This window comes from Haliaeetus albicilla, chromosome 22 (assembly GCF_947461875.1).
Source record: "Haliaeetus albicilla chromosome 22, bHalAlb1.1, whole genome shotgun sequence".
Classification (NCBI taxonomy): domain Eukaryota; kingdom Metazoa; phylum Chordata; class Aves; order Accipitriformes; family Accipitridae; genus Haliaeetus; species Haliaeetus albicilla.
This window is the reverse complement of record NC_091504.1, coordinates 12,453,033-12,473,279: the sequence shown is the minus strand read 5'-3', so window position 1 is coordinate 12,473,279 and position 20,247 is coordinate 12,453,033. Positions and strand designations below refer to the sequence as shown.

General features: G+C 41.2%; 1 protein-coding gene across 4 annotated transcripts; it reads left to right on the top strand.

Annotated features, from left to right (window-relative positions):
- The first annotated feature begins 2,420 nt into the window (after nt 1-2,420).
- TMEM114 (transmembrane protein 114) lies at nt 2,421-19,527 on the top strand. Of its 4 annotated transcripts, XM_069809900.1 has the most exons (5): nt 2,423-2,688; nt 3,760-3,840; nt 13,717-13,854; nt 16,540-16,779; nt 19,290-19,527. In XM_069809900.1, exons 1-4 carry the CDS (start codon nt 2,505-2,507, stop codon nt 16,770-16,772), a joined length of 636 nt encoding a protein of 211 aa, XP_069666001.1. In that variant the 5' UTR covers nt 2,423-2,504; the 3' UTR covers nt 16,773-16,779; nt 19,290-19,527. The 4 variants fall into 4 exon arrangements, 3 of the variants coding, with proteins under 3 accessions (XP_069666002.1, XP_069666001.1, XP_069666000.1); XR_011329283.1 differs by lacking the exons at nt 16,540-16,779; nt 19,290-19,527 and adding an exon at nt 12,729-12,847 and having other exon boundaries at nt 2,422-2,688; nt 13,717-13,831; XM_069809899.1 differs by having other exon boundaries at nt 16,540-19,527.
- Nucleotides 19,528-20,247: the final 720 nt, after the last annotated feature.

Sequence of the window (20,247 nt, the reverse complement as noted above, 5' to 3'; positions counted from 1 at the left end):
TTATGAAGAGCGGCTGAGGGAACTGAGGCTGTTTAGCCTGGAGAAAAGGAGGCTGAGGGGAGACCTTATTGCTCTCTACAACTGCCTGAAAGGAGGTTGTAGCGAGGTGGATGCTGGTCTCTCCCGTCAGGTGGTTGGTGATAGGACAAGAGGCAATGGCCTCAAGTTGCGGCAGGGGCGGTTTAGATTGGACATTAGGAAAAATTTCTTTACTGAAAGGGTTGTCAGGCATTGGAACAGACTGCCCAGGGAAGTGGTTGCGTCACCATCCCCAGAGGTATTCAAAAAGAGTGTAGACAACGCACTTCAGGACGTGGTTTAGGGGGCATGGTTGATGGTTGGACTTGATGATCTTAAAGGTCTTTTCCAACCTAAACGATTCTATGATTCTATATCTTGATGGCTAAAAGAAATTATTTAATAATGTTTCTAAAAATAAACATGTGTCCAGAGCTTTGTGGGCCCTAAGATTAGGACAAGAACTCTCCAGGACACAGATCATCACTGATAAGCATTTCATACAATACTTGATTAACAGCTTGGACCCAACTGGGTTAAATGTTCCTGCAGTTTTACACCCTTTGCTTTCCCTTGATTTTAATTGGGAGATGGCAATGGCTGATCATTGTGGTGGCATGGTGGTTTAGATGCATGAATGCCTCTGGTTTAGATTTATGAGAGGAGAGCTGATAAAACATGTGCTCAATACATGGTGTTTGTGGGGCTAAGAAAAACTTTCAAGTAATTCTGCAAATATAGTTAGAAAAAACAAACAGGCTTGGGGTCCCAGTTAAGACTCATGCGCCCCAAAGCTCATTCATTTTTTCTTACTGCATCGGTTAGTCTAACAAAACATTTCACCTTGCTTCATAAACCTTGTACGGCTGCTGTCACCTAACCATCACTATTACAACGAGGTAACAGCTGCTTAGTTTGTAGAACTACACAGGCACATTCATATATTACAAATACAACTTGGAGATGTAAGAAAGAGATGGCAAAGGCTCAGAATAATGCTACAGCTGCTTCAGTGTATTCCTGAATGGAAAGACTATTATAATCCCAGCAATATACACCTTTCTGTACATTTGCAGAGCAAAACATGGTCTGTAGTGCTGATAATCACTGTGTTTAAATAAATGCTCTCTGTCAGGGAATGTTTTCCTTTTAACTGATCCTACTGCTGAAACCCTACTGGTTCACAATAGCTTGTTGCCATGGATGGGTAATGATGTCACACATTCTGCCCTGTGTTCATGCCAGAAACTAAATGAGAATGATTTTTTTAATGACTAGGAGTTACTTAGCAATTCCCTGGAAGACCTGAAGTGAGTTACAAGAAAACAAGAGGCCCTGTTGACCCTACCTGCACTGTATCTTTATGCCAGTGAAGCGATGCTGTAAAACTCCATAGTAAACGCTCTGCAGATTTAAAACCAAGGTTGTGTTACTGCAATTTACCTTGTCAGCCAACAGATTTCAGCGGGCTGGAGATCAGCAGGAGGCTAGGTGAAGTGCGGCTTAGGGGCTCACACATGACCACGTGCCCTTGGAAACTACATAACTGTTTGTCCTTCCGACGTTTTTGGAAGAGGGTATACCGTGTGTGTCCTCCCCTCCGTCAGTGATGCTTTGACAGGAAAATCATCCCGAGCAGGGTACAGACATCACTGTATCAGGCAGCAATTGCCACGTTACTGCTTTCTCTGACACCACCTTTCAAATTAGATCTATCCTCTCGAGGTCAGCATCTGGAAGGCAAAGAACACGAGGAAATCTCTTGTAAATACAGACAACAACAGAAAGGCAGTAAAAACACCCGCCCTGTTACTGCTCCCCAGAGCCTGGCTTCTGCTCGCCCCTCTCCTCAGGGACACTGGTGTTTGGAACAAGGAAGCCTTTGTCCTTCTGAGGCGAGACCGTCCCGAGAGTTTCAAAGCCGCCTAAGCTATCCGAATGCCGCCCTGCCCGTATTTCCTGACGGGTCTCCCTTTCTAGGAAGGCAGCCTTGTCTTCCAGGGCTGCCCCATCCGTGCCCAGGGGCGCAGGGCTCAGCGCCCCGCTCCCCACAGCCCCCCTATCCGCAGACCTTCGGGGAGAGCGCAAGGCCGGCGGCCGGGGCTGACGGGCCGGGCGGGAAAGCGAACCGAGCGGGGCGGCGGCGGGCCGGGCCGGGAGCACCGCGGGGCCGGGGCCCGGGCCGCGGCCGGGGCCGGGGCGGGGGCCGGGGCCGGGGCCGGGGCCGGGGCCGCGGCCGGGGCGTTGCGGCGGGACGCGGGGTCCCCGCTCCGCCCGGCGGCGGGGTGAGGCGCGAAGGGAGACAGACAGCCCCCCCCTCCCCCCCCCCGGCTCCGTGCCGCGCGGCCGGGGCGGGGCTCGAGGCGGGGCTCGAGGCGGGCTACCTGCGGCGGGCCCCGCTGGCCCGGCCCGGCCCGGCCCGGCGAGGCGAGGCGAGGCCGCCGGGTCTCGCTGAGGCGGGGCGGCGGCGGCGGCCGGCCGGCGGCATGAAGGTTAACTTGGGCGTCCTCTCCCTCTTCGTGGCCCTGGTGGGAGCGTCAAGCTTCGTCTTCCTCGTGGTGGCCATCGCGACGGACTTCTGGTACATCATCGATGCCTCCAGGCTGGAGGCGTCCCGTAACGGCACGGACGCCCTCAGCTCGCACTCGGGTCTGTGGCGGACCTGCCGCGGTGAGTGGCGCGGCCCGGCCCGGCCCACGCGTGTCCGGCAGGGCGGGGTGGCCGCGGGCTTCGACTCTTCCCGGCCGCGGGGGGCGGCGGCGGCGGGGGCAGCTCCGGCCTGTGGCAGCGGAGGGGCCGCAGCAGGCGGTCGCGGTCGCTCCTGGTCCGGGCTGTGCGTGCTCGGAGGAACCGTCCTTTGTCCGGTATCGACAGGAGATGACTGGCCCGAGGGGGCGTGGGGATAGCCAATTTTCGGCTACTGTAACCCGATTTTACATCGACTTTTAGTTCAAAGTAATTCAATAAACGTTAACCATTTAGAAGGAGGGAGATGTCTCTTCATTTGACTCGGGGGGAATCGAGGGGCGACAGCTCTGGGTTAAAGCCATTAAAATGGTAAATAGTAATATCAAGAATATTAAACAATGTCTAGTTTACATACATAAGTAATATTAGTATAAGTGATAGCAATATAAATATTATTAGTTTGAAATGTATCTCTTTAAATAATATAAATAAAGTTAACTTAATCCCATGCTAACTAAAGGTAAGTGACTAAAGACTCACTGGGTTCACCAAGTAATTGTACTGCATTTGATCCTGCTTGGTGTTTCACAGTTCTGGATTTTAATGAAAGATCCATAAATCCTACGTGGATTTTACAGGATTTTCCCCATTTAGTTTAACTTGTGTGCCGGGCATATTACTTTTGGTTTTGATTCCACCATTAAGAACAAGCAGTAAGTAGTGTTCATCATAGGCAAGAAAGGATGTTACCTCCAGTGGAGCAGGGGAGAAGGAGCAGGTTAAAGGAATTCTCCCCTTTGCTGTGCCCTGAGCCCCACTGAAATGAGCAGATGTTTCCCTCTTGACTTCAGTGGTCAGGCCCCATGGGAGCAGAAGCTGGCCAATGCTGGGTAGTGAAAATCCCCTCCTTTCCTTCCCTACCTAGGAATGACTGTTTTTAAAGCAGGTAATATTATATGACTTATATGTACATGCAAAAAGAAAAAAAAAGAGGATCTACTGCAATAAGATATAGTGTAATTTTTTCTCATTGTTTTTTCCCTTCTCTGTTAGTGAGGAGCGAATGTTACCCTTTGATTAATCCCTTCTGGCATGAGAATGCAAACATCACTGATTCACACAGACAGCTTTTGTGTGAGTAACTTTTATATTATTTCTACAGTTTCATCCATCCTTCCCTCCCTCCTTGTCCACTTATTTACAAGTTCCCATTTCTGATTCAGAGGGGGGCTCTTTGAGATAGTGTTTTGACTCTGCTTTTGTACAGTATTTGTCACTGCATGTGGTCTTTAAGTGGGATTGCTGTTGAAAATGACCATCTATTTGATGTCAAGTTCAGCTAATTTCTTCCACAGGAGCAAGATGTTTCTACCTGCAATGGCTCAGGAAGGCAGACAATTGTTAAAAATAAAAGGCAAAAATGTTCAAAATCTCCTCAAAAGAGTTTGATCACTGAAAATGCTTGAGCACACATTTAAATTACTCTTTAAGACAGCTACTTATCTACCCTTTCAGTGAGATTCCTTGCACTGAAAAAAACCTTAAGTATGTGGGCATTTAAGAAAATAAATCAATGACTAAAAGGAGTCTTCGAAGTCTTTGTGTTCAGAAAGATTACTTTAAGTTTCTAACTGTGTTGGTTAGTATTTGCTTCTTTTTCTTTAGATTCATTTGTCAATGACAGAATGTTTTCAGAAAGTCCAAACTAAACATTTTCAAATACTTTTAGGCTTCTCCTAAAAGATAATTTCGCTTCTTTGCATCTTATTCTGCACAATGCTTTGCTCATACATGCTTGTGTATGGGTTTGCTTTTTTTTAATTTTGTATTTGCTTACATCTCCTCTCTGACTCTGGCTGTTTCCCCCTTGCAAGCAGAATATATGCATTTTTCCTGTATCTTAAAATGGTACTTTTCCCCTCAAAACCAGCCATTTCCCTGAGCAATCCTTCAGAAAGGCTTAGAGTGTCTTTAGTCTTTTGGAGCAGCATCTCATGATATAGCTAAAAGTGCAGCAGACACAGCAAAGTAAGCCTATAAGGTACTGATGCTAATGTAGCTGTGTTGCAACAGTAACTGGAAAGTTAAAGTAGGAATGAGATCACAGTGGGCTAAGGAAACAGCCATACAAATATATTGACAGGTTCAAGACTAACACCACAGATTGTCTCTGTGCTTTCAAATGCAAAGGTGCCATTTCTTTAATCTTCCTCACTTAAGACAGAGGGCCTTAGCTGCTTGATGTTGCTGAAAACTCTGAGGATCAGTGAAAATGATTGTCTGCTGGATCACTTAAGTCTTTGAGGGTTCAGAGTTAATCAAACCTAACCAGACTGATCACATTTTAGGTGTGCATTAAAGTGTGCACCTCAACTGTTATATTGGGGATAGTCTAAGATTTCAGGATAAAATCATTAGCATTTCAAAAGTTGTGTTTGTATTTGCAAAAGATATATCTGTAATTTTTCTCAGGCGAGGAGATTTTAGGTTACAGCTCTTCAATGAAAGCTGAATTCTGCAAAAACAAAAGCAACTATACAGAGCTCTTCTGGTTATAAAAATGATGTTGGCTTGGAAACAAAGGACAGCTCTTTGGTAGTCATGGAGTGTAAGAAAATAGTGAATATGAGTAAAAATTGGATTCATAACAGTTTACAGACTCTTCAGACCCTCAGAGAAATTTTTCTCTCTCACTCTCGTATCAAACACTATTTTTAGGTTCCTGGACAAAGACTTCAGGTCTGCAGAGACACTTGCAGATTTTATTATAAGCAGGTGTTGTCTGCCTAAAAATGATAAGAAGTCAAAGATACTTTCTTTGGAAGAACCTACGAGGTTTGATTAGAATGCTCTACAGAGTGAACTTTTTGATATTTTAGGTGTTCAGCTTCAATGCGGTTTCAGACCCACAGCAATAGCAGCTAAACATAGGAAGTGCCATGTCAGTACTTCTTACTTGTAGGAAATATAGATATTTCTAAGTGATGTCTAGGTTTGTTAAGTACTGAGATATTACCTTCTACTTCAGCCTTACACTTCTTAAATATTTTCTGACTGTGGTCACTGAAGCATATTTAGGCAGATCAGGTTGAACATTTGTCTTCATCTACAACACATTCTAACTAGAATTTTAGAGGACAATTCTGGGATCGTGGATTCCAGTGTAGTTACAGTAATTTCTTCACGTGTTGCTATATGGGGCAAACAGGCTAATTGCACAGCTTTAATCAGTTACTTCAGAAAATTATGTTTTGCTCTGTGTGTGCCTGTGCAGGTGTCTGTGTGAGGCACATTCATATGGAATTGATCTCATTCTGTCTAGCAGTACACCCATATTTCTCACTGTTTGATTGGCAGACTGAATTTCAGGAGCTCTGGCAACATCAAACGTGTTTCTTGCCGATTATTCCTAAAAAGATTTAGAAGGGCTGTGTCCTAATGCAGGCACTTAAGTAACACATCAGGAATCCTGTTCCCCATTCTTCAGAGTTCCCATACTCTTGCTGGCATGTCTTAACCAGACACAAGTGCCAAAAAGATGGGAGAAAGCCTATAACTGAGTGCAAATTGCTGGGTCCAACTGGAAACAGAAGTGCTGGTCACTGCCAGAAGACAAACCCTTCGCTAGAGAATGAAAAACCTTCACATTCCCTCCCTCCACATTTCCAATCTCTCTCCTGTTCATCCCCAGCAGATTCCTTTTAGGCTTATTGCGTACTTCAAATACAGGTCCTGGCAAATTAAAAAAATTGGGTGTACAAGTTAAAAGTTCTGTGCTACCAGCAATATTACTCAGGCAATCAATCTAGGTCTTGTTAAGCCTGAGAGTATGATGTATTTTCACATCATAGGAATACTCTTGAGCAATTTTTCTAATGGATTAGGCACAAGCATGCTGTCTCCTGTACATTAAGCTTCCATTTCTTTTCTTATCACTCCCTCCAGCCGAATATATGGTGTATACCCTCTCTCTCCCTCAAACCCACAATGTATAAAACATTTTCCTACTATAGATTGCATTACGGCATGGTTATGTATTTGTTTAAAACATCAGCTATTGTTTAAAGAAATATACCGCTAGACTACCTACCACTAGCTTTTCTGAAATTTCTGCATTTAAAAAATTTTTTTTTACTGGAGATGCATATTTTCCGCTGTCCCATACAGGATTAAAATGAAAGTGTCACTTTTCACAATTTAGACAGTTATTAAGGTTTCTTGGTGACCACTAGGATTAAAGATAGTCCTCTGAAAGTCACCTTTAAAACTGAAATCTGTCAGCAAAGTCACCTCAGATATCTTGTCTTGCCGTGTGTTCTCCTGTGGCAGCTATGAGAGACAAGCAGAAAGAGCAACTTTTTTTCATGATGAGCTGGATCCATCTCTCACTAAATGGTAGAAGAAGAATGTCACTCTGACTTGAAAGGAAGTTGCATCAGGAGTTCTGAGCAGCTTTGCCATTTTCTGGTAGAAGAAACATAACATTCAAAATCACATCTAAATGTTGAGGATCACATACAGAGAGGGGGAAGTTGGTGCGTAGAAGGAATGGCAGTATCTACTGAAAAATTTTCCCCAAGAGTTGCAGCTTTGTAAAATAATTTCTTTCAGAAAAAAACCCAACCCAAACCAAAACCCAACAAGTTACATTGGGAAAAGGTTACTCTTGGGCATTTTTGTAATAGAGATGTTTTCCATTTGCCAAAGTCTATGTTGTTAATAATTAGTAAATCAGTATAGATTTATCTAAAGACAACATCAGTGTAATCCCTGCAAAATGAACAATTTTGTAAATAATTCTAATCAAAATCAGTTTGTACTCTGGACTTGGTCCAAGTACTTCTTTCAGGACAGATGAGCTGTCAAAAGAAGAAAGTAATGTGTTTGCTGGATACTAATGTATCCTGTCAAAACTCTTCTACATCTTGGAAACTCAAGTAACCTGCTCCTATGTGTCTCAGTTATGGCTGGATAGTGACCCCTGCTTGGTAACATAAAAATTACTTGCATCTACATTCTTCTGAACTAAATGTTATATGATTTGCTGATCCTAGAAAGCTGTGGCTGTTTTTTTCAAAGCATGGTGAAATTTTTTAAAATGTGGAGGGTTTTTTGTGTGACTTCCCCCCCTCCTCTTATATTTTAAAACCAAATTGCCACAAAGCTTTTTTTTTTTTTCTTTTTTCTTTTGGCACACCTAAGCAACATCTATATGTGTTATTTGGCCAAAATGTAAGAGGCCATTTTGGTCCAAAAGTGCAAACAGATGCAAAATTACAAAACAGATAATTTTTCCTGAATCTTAGCTTTGCACCCCAGACTGGTGCGGGGTCCCATCTACACTGCAGAGCTGAGACTAGCGTTATGAAAAATAACGTGAAAGGAACTACTATTATTTCTTAATGGCTGCCTGGTTTGCCCCTGACACATGAACCAGCTGCGTTAGGTACCTACAAGGTATGATTAAGCCTCTGACAATCCTGATTTTTTGTTAGTAATATGAACATCATGTACAGTGATTGATTTTCTGTTACAAGTCACTTTTTAGTGCTGTCCTCTATTCCTGAGCCTTCCAGAGATGATCAGTTAATGGATGTGGTTTCCACTTATATATGGCTGGAAGAAAATGTTTTTCTTGTTATAAAACCAAGACTGGAGTGTGCAGCTGCCCATGCACAACTGCTTAAATTATTCTCCCCAGAGTATTTTTATTTATTTTTTTTTAGACATCAATATAGCTGGAACCATGAGACTGCAGGAAAGTTAGTGCTTCTTGTAGGGAAACAAATCTTTGCAGTAAGGGCAGTTACTGATACCTCAGTTTTTATAATGTAACAGCTGCCTTGGTTTCTTCATCAACAAAATTAGTTTAATAGTACAGTTAAACTAAACTGGATTTCCTTGCAGCATGTGGACGCTGTAAGTCACTAACCAGCTGCTTTCACACTTCTCTCCACTCTCTATGGACCTGCTTCATTTTTACTGAGTTACATGTTTATAATGTTACAATTCCAGAATGCCTAATTCTCTGGCTGCCATTATATTTTTCCTGGGTGATTTACAGTTCTTCATGATTTTTTCCTTTTGGTTTTAAGTTATCAGAAGGAAGCAGCTAGGGCTGGAATACCTGGCAAGAGCCAGTTCAGAGGCCAAATGAAATAAGACCCAAATGATGTACATAGAAATTCTAGTGTAATTGATATGGTAGGTGTATACCTAAACGGATCTGCTTTGTTTCTGAGCAACAGTGCAGTGGGCCTTCAAAGAGGTTCCAGTGAACATTTGCTTTGGTACTTACAGTAGATATTACAATAAATATATACAGAAATCTGAGATAACTTTAGCATCACTGCAGCTGAGACCTAATGAGCGACAACTTCTGATGAATGTTCTCATTTTCAAATTAATTGGTATCATAGCCATAGAACGTGCACCACAGTGTATCACTTACTTTTATCATTCTACCCATTCCTAGTATTGAAGGTTTTCATCAGTGCGCACCTATACCAAGTCTAGCATAATTTTATTTCTACTGTCTATAATTTGTCTTCCAGTTTAGCTCAGAGACTTGTTGCGTAAGAAGAGCACAAAGCCAAAATGTGTAACACAAAGTCCGGAGCTTAGCTAATTATCCTGGTGTACTCTAACCCTGTGAGCTCTCCTCCAGCATCATCTTTTCTCTACTGAACAGGAAGGAATCCAGGCCTTCATGTCCCTGGGGTTCAAGCCCAGAAGTCTCACATTTAGACACAGACAGCAGTTCTTTTTTGTTGCTCGTTGTTTCTCTGTTGTTTCCTTCCTTCCTTCCTTGCAAGCAGGTCAGGCTTTCTCAGTACACTGTTTCTTCCTGGCTTTGCCAAGTCTTTCCAGAGCAGTCCCACTGGTTTTAGCTACTGCCAGCATTCTGTTTCAGCTAGAGTCTTTTGTCTTTCTAACTGGCTATTTAGTTACTGCTGGGGAAGATAAACAGGTCCTTAATTAAGCTCTTCTGAGCTGCTGCCATTTGGAGTATTTCTGATGAGGTGACTATTACAGATTTCTAGAGACTATTTGCTATTATAAGCTGTGCAAACAAAACCAATGTTAGTTTGAAACAATTAAGCTCCAGCATGATAACAGGAGATGATTAACAAAACTGCTAGACCTGCAGTTGGCTACTTTTGACACCATTCAATTTTTCTAGTTCATTCCACAGATTTCTGTTACGAACAACTCGTCAACAACTGTGTTAGGTGGTAATTTAGAAATGTCTGCCAAATTCACAGATCTGGACACACACTGCAGATGTCAATCTTACAGACATTTGGTCAGACCTCTAGTTGAAACAGCTTTGTCTAGCTGATGTAAAACTTCATTAACTCAGGTCAAGCAATTAAAGTATTTTTTGCTACAAAAAAACTGGAACATTTTTAAAATGTTCATCAGTTTGTTTCAGTATTTTCAAGATTAAACTATTGGGGCTTTCATGTTGGACTGACAGGGAACTCAGGTGTTGAGAAATAAATGTGGGAAACTGAATTCTGTTTTATAAGAAAGTGCACATGCCTCCTCTTGTGCAAAATGCTTAGGTTGGTTTTGTTTCAATACTAGATTAATTTCATCAAAATGAAGACATATGTATAATAATGCATAAATATGTATTACAACACAACCTAAAAACCACTAAAATTACAGCAAAATTAATGTTTTAACTTCTTTTACAGATGATTATTGAAGACAGAAAAACAGTAAAGATATTTTAAGTCATGTCCTTCTATAAACTAATTCTGTCCCTCTAATCAAGCAATATAATGACATAATATCATATGCCAGATGGCATGAATTCAGATTCCTGAGTGGTTTCCATGGCAGCATTTTAGAATAAGTTTCCCAGGCAGTTGCAGATTTCATAGAAGAAGGACAAATGGGTATTAGGTATTGAACTAGAACACTGGAGGTGATAAAAGTGCTGTTTAACCAAATACAATCCATCAAATATTTGATTTTAAAAAAGCTGCAGGTGATTCATGTGAAATGTGATCCCAGCTGTGTGTAGGAAAAGTAAGGCTCTGTCACAGAGGGATTTGTGGGTTTCAGCTGAGATATCCCTAAAACCTGTATTTTCACTGAAGAGGGCGTAAAAATCAGAGTTATTCTGATGTTGCATGCAACTGTCCCAGATCATTAATGTAATCTATGACACTCCCCAGGAGAATACTCTGGTATGGTTTTGTTTTCCCTTGGCTTCAAAAGGTTACATTCAGAGCCTTGTCGTCTTCATCCGCGCTTGTCCTGGCTAAGGTTACAGTCCTAGCTGCAGTAGCTGAAATCACACCATGAAAAGGAAGGTCAAAGAAATAGCAACTGTTAGTGCTACTGTCCTGAGGTATAGTTTGTTCACAGCAACTTTGACTCATGCGGGACACCTGGAAAATCACAAAGCACAGGCCCAGTGATGAGCTTGTTTATGTTTCTTCCCTCCAGCAAAGCCAGGTCTGAGGACAGAGTTGCACCCTTCTTACATTCTTACTTTTAAAATATTAATTGCATCATATTTTATCCCCTCAAGGCCTTTTCACCTCTTACATGCATGTTGTGGTTTAACCCCGGTCTGGTAACTAAGCACCACGCAGCCGCTCACTCACTCCCCCTCCAACCCAGTGGGATGGGGAGAGAATTGGAAAAAAAAAAGGTAAAACTGGTGGGTTGAGATTAGAACTGTTTAGTAGAACAGAAAGGAAGAAATTAATAATAAAAACAATAATAAAAAAAGAATTGGAATATACAAAACAAGTGATGCACAATGCAATTGCTCACCACTCACCAACCAGTGCCCAGTTAGTTCCCGAGCAGTGATCCCCCCCGGCAAACTCCCCCCAGTTTACATACTGGGCATGACATCACATGGTATGGAATACCCCTTTGGCCAGTTTGGGTCAGGTGCCCTGGCTCTGTCCTGTGCCAACTTCTTGTGTCCCTCCAGCTTTCTCGCTGGCTGGGCATGAGAAGCTGAAAAATCCTTGACTTAGTCTAAACACTACTTAGCAACAACTGGAAACATCAGTGTTATCAACATTCTTCTCATTCTGAACCCAAAACATAACACTATACCAGCTACTAGAAAGAAAATGAACTCTATCCCAGCTGAAACCAGGACAATGCAAGACCAAATCTAAGAGGACACATGGATGTCAAAATGGTGGGGAATCAAAATCAGACCTAATACACTCAGGAAGCACAAACAGGGAGAAGACTAGCCTGTTCCTGCTGCCTCTCTAGAATATGAGAATTAAATTGTGTGCCAAATCTCTATTCTGTCACATCATGTCGCATCACATCCCTGACAACCAATTCTAACTCCTGACCTAAGTTCCATGGCTATTTCCTCTCTTGGTATTCAACTAAGATTTGCAAACAGTTTTGACATACTGGTTTATACACAGGAAGTTGAAGATTGATTTGACTGTTAGTGTCTGAGAATTGCTCTAGGTTTGGGTTTCTTAGCCATCAACAGCAGCCATGGCCAGTTTTGCTGAAAGAAAGCCGAGGCAGTATGCTCAGATTTAGAAGCAAGGAGAGAAAGTGCTCCCTTCCATGCAGAATGCTGAATTCATGCTTTCTGAGCATCAACTGATCTGATGTGGGCATATGTGGGTCTAAATATGAGAATATAATACCAGCGTAAATAAACAGCAATGGAAGAACAATGGGCCCACCTCCCAAAACTTTTTCCTTGTGAATATCTTCCGTACTACACGTAACAAATAATTATGTCTTCAAACCACATTCCACTCAATTAAAGAAATTAAGTGTCTGCCTTGATCCCATGCAGGCTTTTCCTAATCTTCCAAGGTTCCAGAATGAATAGAAACATGTACACGATTGTGTCTTATCTTTATAATGGTATTGAAGAGGATAAGCTGGATCCTTAGCCAGTGACGGGTGGAGTACCTCCAATTCAGTGGGCAGTTACAGTGACTTAAAAAAATTGATTACCTGATCACATACAAACCGTGATCTCTTAACTGACTCCTTTTCCTTAGGAACCAGCTAATGGTGTATTGTTGTTCCTCTGTGAAATTAAATGAGACACTGAAGCCTAGAGCCCTTCAGAAAATGGATTTGAAGTTTTCCTTTCTCAGTAACTCTGCACTTCACACTGGTATGAAATAAATTGATACTGGAAGCCGGAATTACTTTTTTTTGATCATTATTCTAGAAAAGGTTGGGTTGAACGTTGTGGATAGATTGCATGAGAGGGAACAATGACACAAAGATGGTTTATGATGGAAAAAACAGTGTGATATGCAAAAATATATAGCAACCTTCTGTTTACACAGCTATTAAAATGTTATAGGGATCAAGAAAGACTAATGTAAAACGTTTAGCATGGGAGGAAGCAACCAGGATGGGTTAATGTACTTAGTGAAGCTGCTGTAGGAAACAATGACAGACACAGAATTAGTGCTGGATGGGAAAATTTACCTCTAGTTGGTGGTCAGCTGCAACAAAGGAAAAGGTCAACAATGTGCTAGATCGGTTCAGCAGAGGACATGTGACAGAAAAAAAAGAGTTTATCCAAAGCATCTGCTGGATCCCACCACCCAAACAGAACAATGCCACGCACTGTGATCTGTATGATTCAGATAACCAGGGCTACCTTTTATTAAGGTTGTCAGTGACTACCTGATATACAATGTATGACCTGTTATTCAGCTAGGCTTAATATCTGAAACAGTTTAATTGCTTAAATATATCCATGTAGACATATCCTTTTTATTTGTGGTCTCTGTTTGAAACACAGGCTGTGATCGTGTGATGGGCTTGCTCTGTATGTTACATTTTTCTCCATACCATATATTTGTCCTGCCAGCTTAAACTGAAAACCCAAGAGATTGCCCAGCTCCTTGTCTGTGTAGCACAGAATAAGGCTGTGAGACTGATCAGGGGCCCTGCACTCAATAATTATTAGTACATCCAGTGCCACCATAATAAAATATTAAAATATTAACATTCTTCATTTTTCTTCAGACATGCATGGAACATTTGTCATCCTGATGCCCCTCAGCCTGATATTGATGATTTTTGGAGGAATGACTGGATTCATCAGTATTCTTGCCAGGGCCTACCTACTGCTTCTAATGACGGGACTGCTTTTTCTTTTTGGAGGTACTATATCAAACTCCCAGCTTAACTGTTGTAAATAGTAAGAGATTATATCTGGGAAACATCACTTTATCTTCCGGGTGAAAAAAGCTAAGCAAGAATTTGCTTTCAGAATAATGCTGGTGTTCATTCACTTGGTGTCTGCTCAGCTCCTGACGGGATTCTGGAATAGAAAGCTGCCCCTTAATAGTCACAAAAGGCAAATAATCACACACAACCATACATCCTTGTGGAGTGAGTCATACTTTGAACACTATGTGTTTCCTGTGCCCATTAATGCAAAAGATTGAATACCTTCTCAGCACAGTGCCCAAATTCTTTACAGACAGGCTAATGGAGTATTGGAGAGGTGACTTTGGAATTAGTAAAGCATAGGGTTCGATAGCCTTGCACAGATCTTACAACTGTTAAGAAAACTGCTATTTTTTCAAAGGCATTTGCACTGAGTTCCTGAAAAGGGTCTTGCTAGGCATTCCTGGGTTAGCTTCACTGCTAGTTTTGAACTACAGTGGTCTCCCTAAACTGTGGGTAACAAAAGGAAACCACAAAGAGTTATTTTAGTTGGAGTGTAACATTTCAATTTGAAGCTAGTAAAATTCTTTTACATTTTGTTTTCTATTATTTTTGCTGTAACCAAAACCTCTGTGTTTTAGAAAGTAATTTATGAATTAAAACTAAGAACATTCTGTCAAAGTAGAAGAACTGGGTTTAAATCCATCTCCCTTTTCTTCTCCAAATACATTTTCAGTACTGTTTCACAATGTAACTTGAAACAGAAATTTTCCCCAACAGAAAAGGGGATCATCAGTATTGGCTTTCATCACCTGATTATACTGTTCTGTTGCTAGGAAGAGAATGCTAGGGGATGGCTGGAAACAAATGCTGCTGTCTCAAAGTCTTGACTGACCTTTTTAGTCTGAAATGATCTTACAAAGACCAACCATCCCCCATTACAAAAAAAAAAGTAAGTTCTATTTCCTTAGAACATCAGAAAGCTGTATTCACTAAAAAGGCTTAGAGCTATTTGAAAACTACTCCAAATAGTAAGTGAAGGATGAAAAAGCTGTGAAGTGCAAGGCATGATTATCCCACCGAGGAGTGGGTTACTGCGCCTTTCTTGGGGTTGCAAAGAGGGAAAGGAAGCACAAAGACAGTATTAGGAGAAGGGTGCTTGAATGTGTTCTAAAGATGCAACTAGTGCTGTTTCCCAGGACAGTGTGAACAGACTGCAGGGTGGCCTTTGGTGTGAGACCAGACCCTCCTCTCGCTCAGATGGTATTGTTCAGCTGTTTCAGCTGCACCGAGGCTTGATGCATATAACGGGCATGCAGTTTTATAGGATATTCCGGTTCATGGAGTCCAGTATTGATTAGATAGTTCTGTCTCAGCAGAAAGAAATATTTTATGATGCAATTCCGGAGACCTGAGTTTTTTGGAAAATAGCAGAACTGATATGTTCCACATCCCAGGACTTGCTATATGCTTTCCCATTTTTTTGAAATATGGCCACATTTAAGGTGGATCAGAGAACTTGGCATACCTTGTTGAAAATGTCAACAGAACAGTCATTTCCATTTCTGCTGACAAAAGGTATAAAGTGATTCTTTCCCCCCCCTTGCAGAGGACTAGGATAAGTTACAGGCATCATAGCATGGTTAAAATGAGGAATATGAGTATGAATTTTGACTGTTGGATAACCCAATACTCTTCCATCTTGGTTTGCCTGTACTCAAACTTGTCTTTCTGGCAAAAATGCCATCTAGACTTACACTGTCATTTAACAGAAAGCCAGACAAAAATTCTTCTCCCTCAGAATTAGGTAAGACACTATCTTGCCCTACAAGTGTCCTGTATCTACTTTCCCTGGGCTACAGTCCTTCAATCCAGGCCCTTTCTATTGCATCTTTCCTGCCATTGATCCAGTGAAGTTATGACTTTAGTTAATATATGTCCTTTGAGTGACATAAACACCAGGCCCAGGATGTAGCATGTACTTGTGCTAGATGTGCCATTCCCTAAGTTTGCTAGCTTCTGTACAGTCCTTTCATTCTGAAAACATCTGGCTTTTTGTTTGAGTGTCTTTATGAATTTATTTTTGGTCTGCTCCAAGGATGTCTTTGGCTTAATTATTTGGAAGTGAAGAATAGTCACGACTCCACAACATTTGGTGGGAGCTGACAGTAAAGACCAAGACATTTACACTGAACACTGAAAACTTACGATACTCAAAATTAGAAAACAGCCTAAATTCAGGTCACTGAGCTGAAATGCAAGAGTCTCTATGGGCTTTCTTGCATAGAGGTATACAACTGTATGTGGTGCACAGCAATGAGAAATCAGGATGCATTATAATACAGTATTGAAAACAGAGATGTACATGCGTTAGATATCTGTAAAAGACATGACTAAATTTTTATTGTGGGAGGCTTGCTGTTATACATTTTGATTCAGTATTTAACAGTGAGAACACAGTACACTCAATGGACAGAAATAACCCTCCCTTTGCTTCCCTCTCACCCTTCCCCCCAAAACCGCCTCAACTAGATTTCAAAGGTAAACAGAGCCTAACTGGTAATCTGGCCTGGGTAGATAGGAATGAGTGGCAAAGAAGCTGTAAGAGGTATCCAATTAATTTTTTTTAATTTCTGCAGTGAATGCTAACTAGCTGAATATGTTTTTCTTTCCCAGCTCTTGTTACACTTACTGGGATCAGTGTGTATATTGCATATTCAGCTGCTGCCTTCGAAGAAGCTGTCTGCCTCCTGAGGAGTAAGGATGTCCTGGTAGAAATCGACATCAGGTTTGGCTGGTCACTGGCACTAGTCTGGATCTCCTTTGTTGCAGAAGTGCTCACTGGGGCTGTGTTTCTCCTGGCAGCAAGAGTTGTGGGTCTGAAACGGCGACGTGAACAGACATTATGAACAACAGGTATTGCAACAACAGAACCCTGCAGAACCTAGAAATGTGGATTGCTGGGTCCATCTGGTCACTAGGGGTAATAAAAGTGGCAAGGCTTTGACTGAGTATCTTGTCAGCTGCCGTAAAGCCTTTTCCTCACAGTTAGCTATAAAACACGAAGATTCTGATAAATCAGCAGAACATTTCAAGTGTTGTCAATAAGAAAACCCTTGTGACTTTAGAGGAAAGTACATTGCAGTGTTAGTGTTTCCAAAATAATTTCAGCTGGCAGCTCATAAGACATCTCCATTCATTGCTTAGAACAAGGCAGATTTCTTGCTTGCTTTTCCCCTTTCTGCTGTTCCAGCAAAGTGCCTCAGAGTGCCTTGCAGGCCAGTATGCATGGTCCACTTAGCTTTTGGTTTCTCCTCTGAGACTCCTAATAAATATGCCCAGGATTCCAGTCATGTTGGCAGCCTCTACCAGCAGACCTGCTCTGAGATGACTACTTTGTGGCAGGTAATGTGATCTTCCTGCTGCCTTTGGAGGACTGTAGGGATATATGATGTCTATACACCTGAACCCAGGGAACAAGTGTGAGGCGTAAATATCCTCAGTTAATATTGCATACTTAACATTATTTTGTTGCACAAAATAAAATCAAAAATAAAGATCAAGAATAGGAAGAAATGCAGACTATTTGGAGAACTCCAGTGATAGTCCCGAGTACTAGGGCATGGCTAGGACATCTCGTGAGGTGAATATTAATCTTTACTCTGGTGTACACCTTCCATATTTATTGGATCTTTCTTTTCCCTCATGTCTCCCCAAAGAGGCCATCCTCTCTCCTGTACCACAATCACACTATTTTTTTGTGACAACACACAAAAATGGGAAGACTTGAGAAACCAGAGAACCCCAGAAGCCTAAGCCATGTCAGCTGTGTGTAATGTCTAAGGAGAGATACAGCATCATGTTCTCTTTCCTAAAATCATTACTTATAGGGTGAAAATGAAGAAATTAGTCATTTTCTAAAAATTAGCTTTGGTGCTGTGATAAAATGAAAGGATATAAGGCCTAGATACTGTGAATGACTTGGTATTAGTTATCCAGCAGATGGTAGTGACTATGATGGTAAAGTTCTCAAGTGCAGTGCAGTGGTAAGTGTACTGCAAGAGAAAGATACAGCTGCTTTTCCAGATGTTTTAATAACTACTGTAGCCAGCCCCAATCTGTCAGATGGTCAGGCTACGTATTTACCTCTTTCAGCTTAGTAGTAGCTGCTTTTTCAATTCTGTAATGCAGAAGATGTATATGATGCATTTCTCAGTTCTTCTTAGTAATTTTGATGATGCTTCCTTTTCATGAGATTTGTGCACATGTTTTGTGCTAGAATATGTTTAACTTGTGCTGAAAACTGCTGAGTAAAGCTGAACGCACAGGATACCTGAATTTCATCTCAGATGCCAAGAAATCTGGTTTTTCTTTATTAGTTTTTCCTCTGGGTAATAGCATTTAAGAGAAAATTTACTTCAGTGCCCACTGAAGCTAATGAAGAAATTTTCCTGACTGCTGTGGTTTTGAATAAAGACTTGAATGTGTTAACAGTTCCACTACATTTCTGTTAGTTCGTGTATTTCTGGAGGACTTCAGCATATTATAGTTCAAGACTGTGACTCAGGAGCTGTGTCAGCAAGGCGCACTGTGTCATTGGGCAAGTCCATTGTACTTTCTCCAGTAGTGCAAAGGGCATCATTTACCTACCTCTGCTAAATATCAGAACAATTTTATCATTGTGTCTCGTGTTAAAGATTGCACATTTACTCTTACCGAGCTCAGCTCTAATCTAGTCCCACAGTCCCAATTACTTTACAAAAAATAGTGGCAGGGAGCTTCCGAGAGCTTACAGTCTTTGGAGATACAAGGAAACATTATTACTACCGTGCTGTGAATGGAGAACTGAGGCAGAAAAACTGTCCAAGGTCACATGAAACCTGAGTTGCTGAATCCTAGTCTAAGACCTTAGTTGGCAGACCTTGCTTGTTATCAGAATGAAATAAAGCTAGAAATCCTGAATAGACTGAGCAGTAGAAATTCTGTGAATAGCCAATACAATTTTGTAATTCTCACTTGCTCCCACATTGGTTTTCACATATTTTCCATGTTGCCTTACGTTGGGACTGTGTAATTGTGTCATTTTACAAGTTAAAGCATACCGAATCAACTTTATAAGAAAAGAAAAAAATCCTTTGTAGCCAAAATTCCATATGCTTAAGTTAATTATGTAAAATGTAATATTTCTATTTTTTGGTGCTGGTGAATCTATTTATAATACAATTTGTATGATGTTACTCAGACATTACTGTAAGCTGTAACAGTCAAATATCATCTGAGGGTTTTTTTGAGTATTTATTACAGATGTTATTTTACAGTGGTTTTGGATGTTGTAAAATTAAATAAAATGACATCTCAGAGCTGGGAATTATTTACGAAGACGTGGAAGAACCAATATATGTATTTTTCTTTAACTTTTTCTGCAGATCTATTCTACAGTTTATATGATGCTTTTGAAGTGCCTGTGTCACACGTGGTAGGCATTTATAAGATACTTAGGCAGCTACAATAAAAAATACTCTAGTGATCAAATGTAATTAGAAAGCCAATGAATCTGTTATTGAATTACAGCAGTTCTCATTTCCATGGCTTTCCTAAATTTCTCATTCTGGCTTCCTGCAATATCTGGCACAATGATAATAAAGAGTATCTTCTGCTCCTGAATATTTGTATAACCCCTGAATTTCTCTGAAATTCCTTCTCAATACAAATCAAAAAAAGATGGTTTGGAATAGTCAAATAAGCCTTGAACATTTTAAAGAATTAACTAGAAAGAGAAAACATCCAGGAAAGGACTTTATGTAATTTGATTCAAGTGACCTTATCGGTCAAGTGACCTTCCTCTTACTGAAACTAATGTTTATTTAATACTCAGTTCTTTGCTGTATTTTCCCCAAAATGTGTTACTGAGATGAGGACACTGACTGTTCCCATTACTTTCTGGTGAACTGCAAACTCATAGGTAATTAGCCACACTTACAGTGAAGAAAACCAGATGTACTGAGCAGAGCAGTACTGTTTGAGTGGGTAGAGTGCACAGAGCTACTGGCCAATACTAGTCACTAATTTAAAGGCTTCCTCAAGGGATGGCGGAGAAGGATAGGGGAGGTCAAAGAAATCCTTGAGGGTGAAAAACCTGCAGATATACAAGACATTTAGAGGAGATGCTTGTGAATATAATGTAGATGTGAAACCACAAAGATTCAGTCTGGGTCTGTGCTGTTCCTGAGCTGGCTCCTGCAGAGCAGCTTGGATGTCTCTGTATACTCGCCTCTGATGACCAAGGGGACATTATTGTTTCAGACACAGCTTCAGTTAAAGTAGCTTCAGACATTTGCTGATCCCTGAGCCAAAGCCAATAGACCTGACTGACTCTATGCAGAC

Coding starts and splice junctions, on each gene's coding strand:
- TMEM114 (XM_069809900.1), top strand. CDS start 2,505: ATGAAGGTTAACTTGGGCGTCCTCTCCCTCTTCGTGGCCCTGGTGGGA. Junction 2,689..3,759: donor TCTGTGGCGGACCTGCCGCG/GTGAGTGGCGCG, acceptor CTTCTCTGTTAG/TGAGGAGCGAATGTTACCCT. Junction 13,855..16,539: donor ACTGCTTTTTCTTTTTGGAG/GTACTATATCAA, acceptor TTTCTTTCCCAG/CTCTTGTTACACTTACTGGG.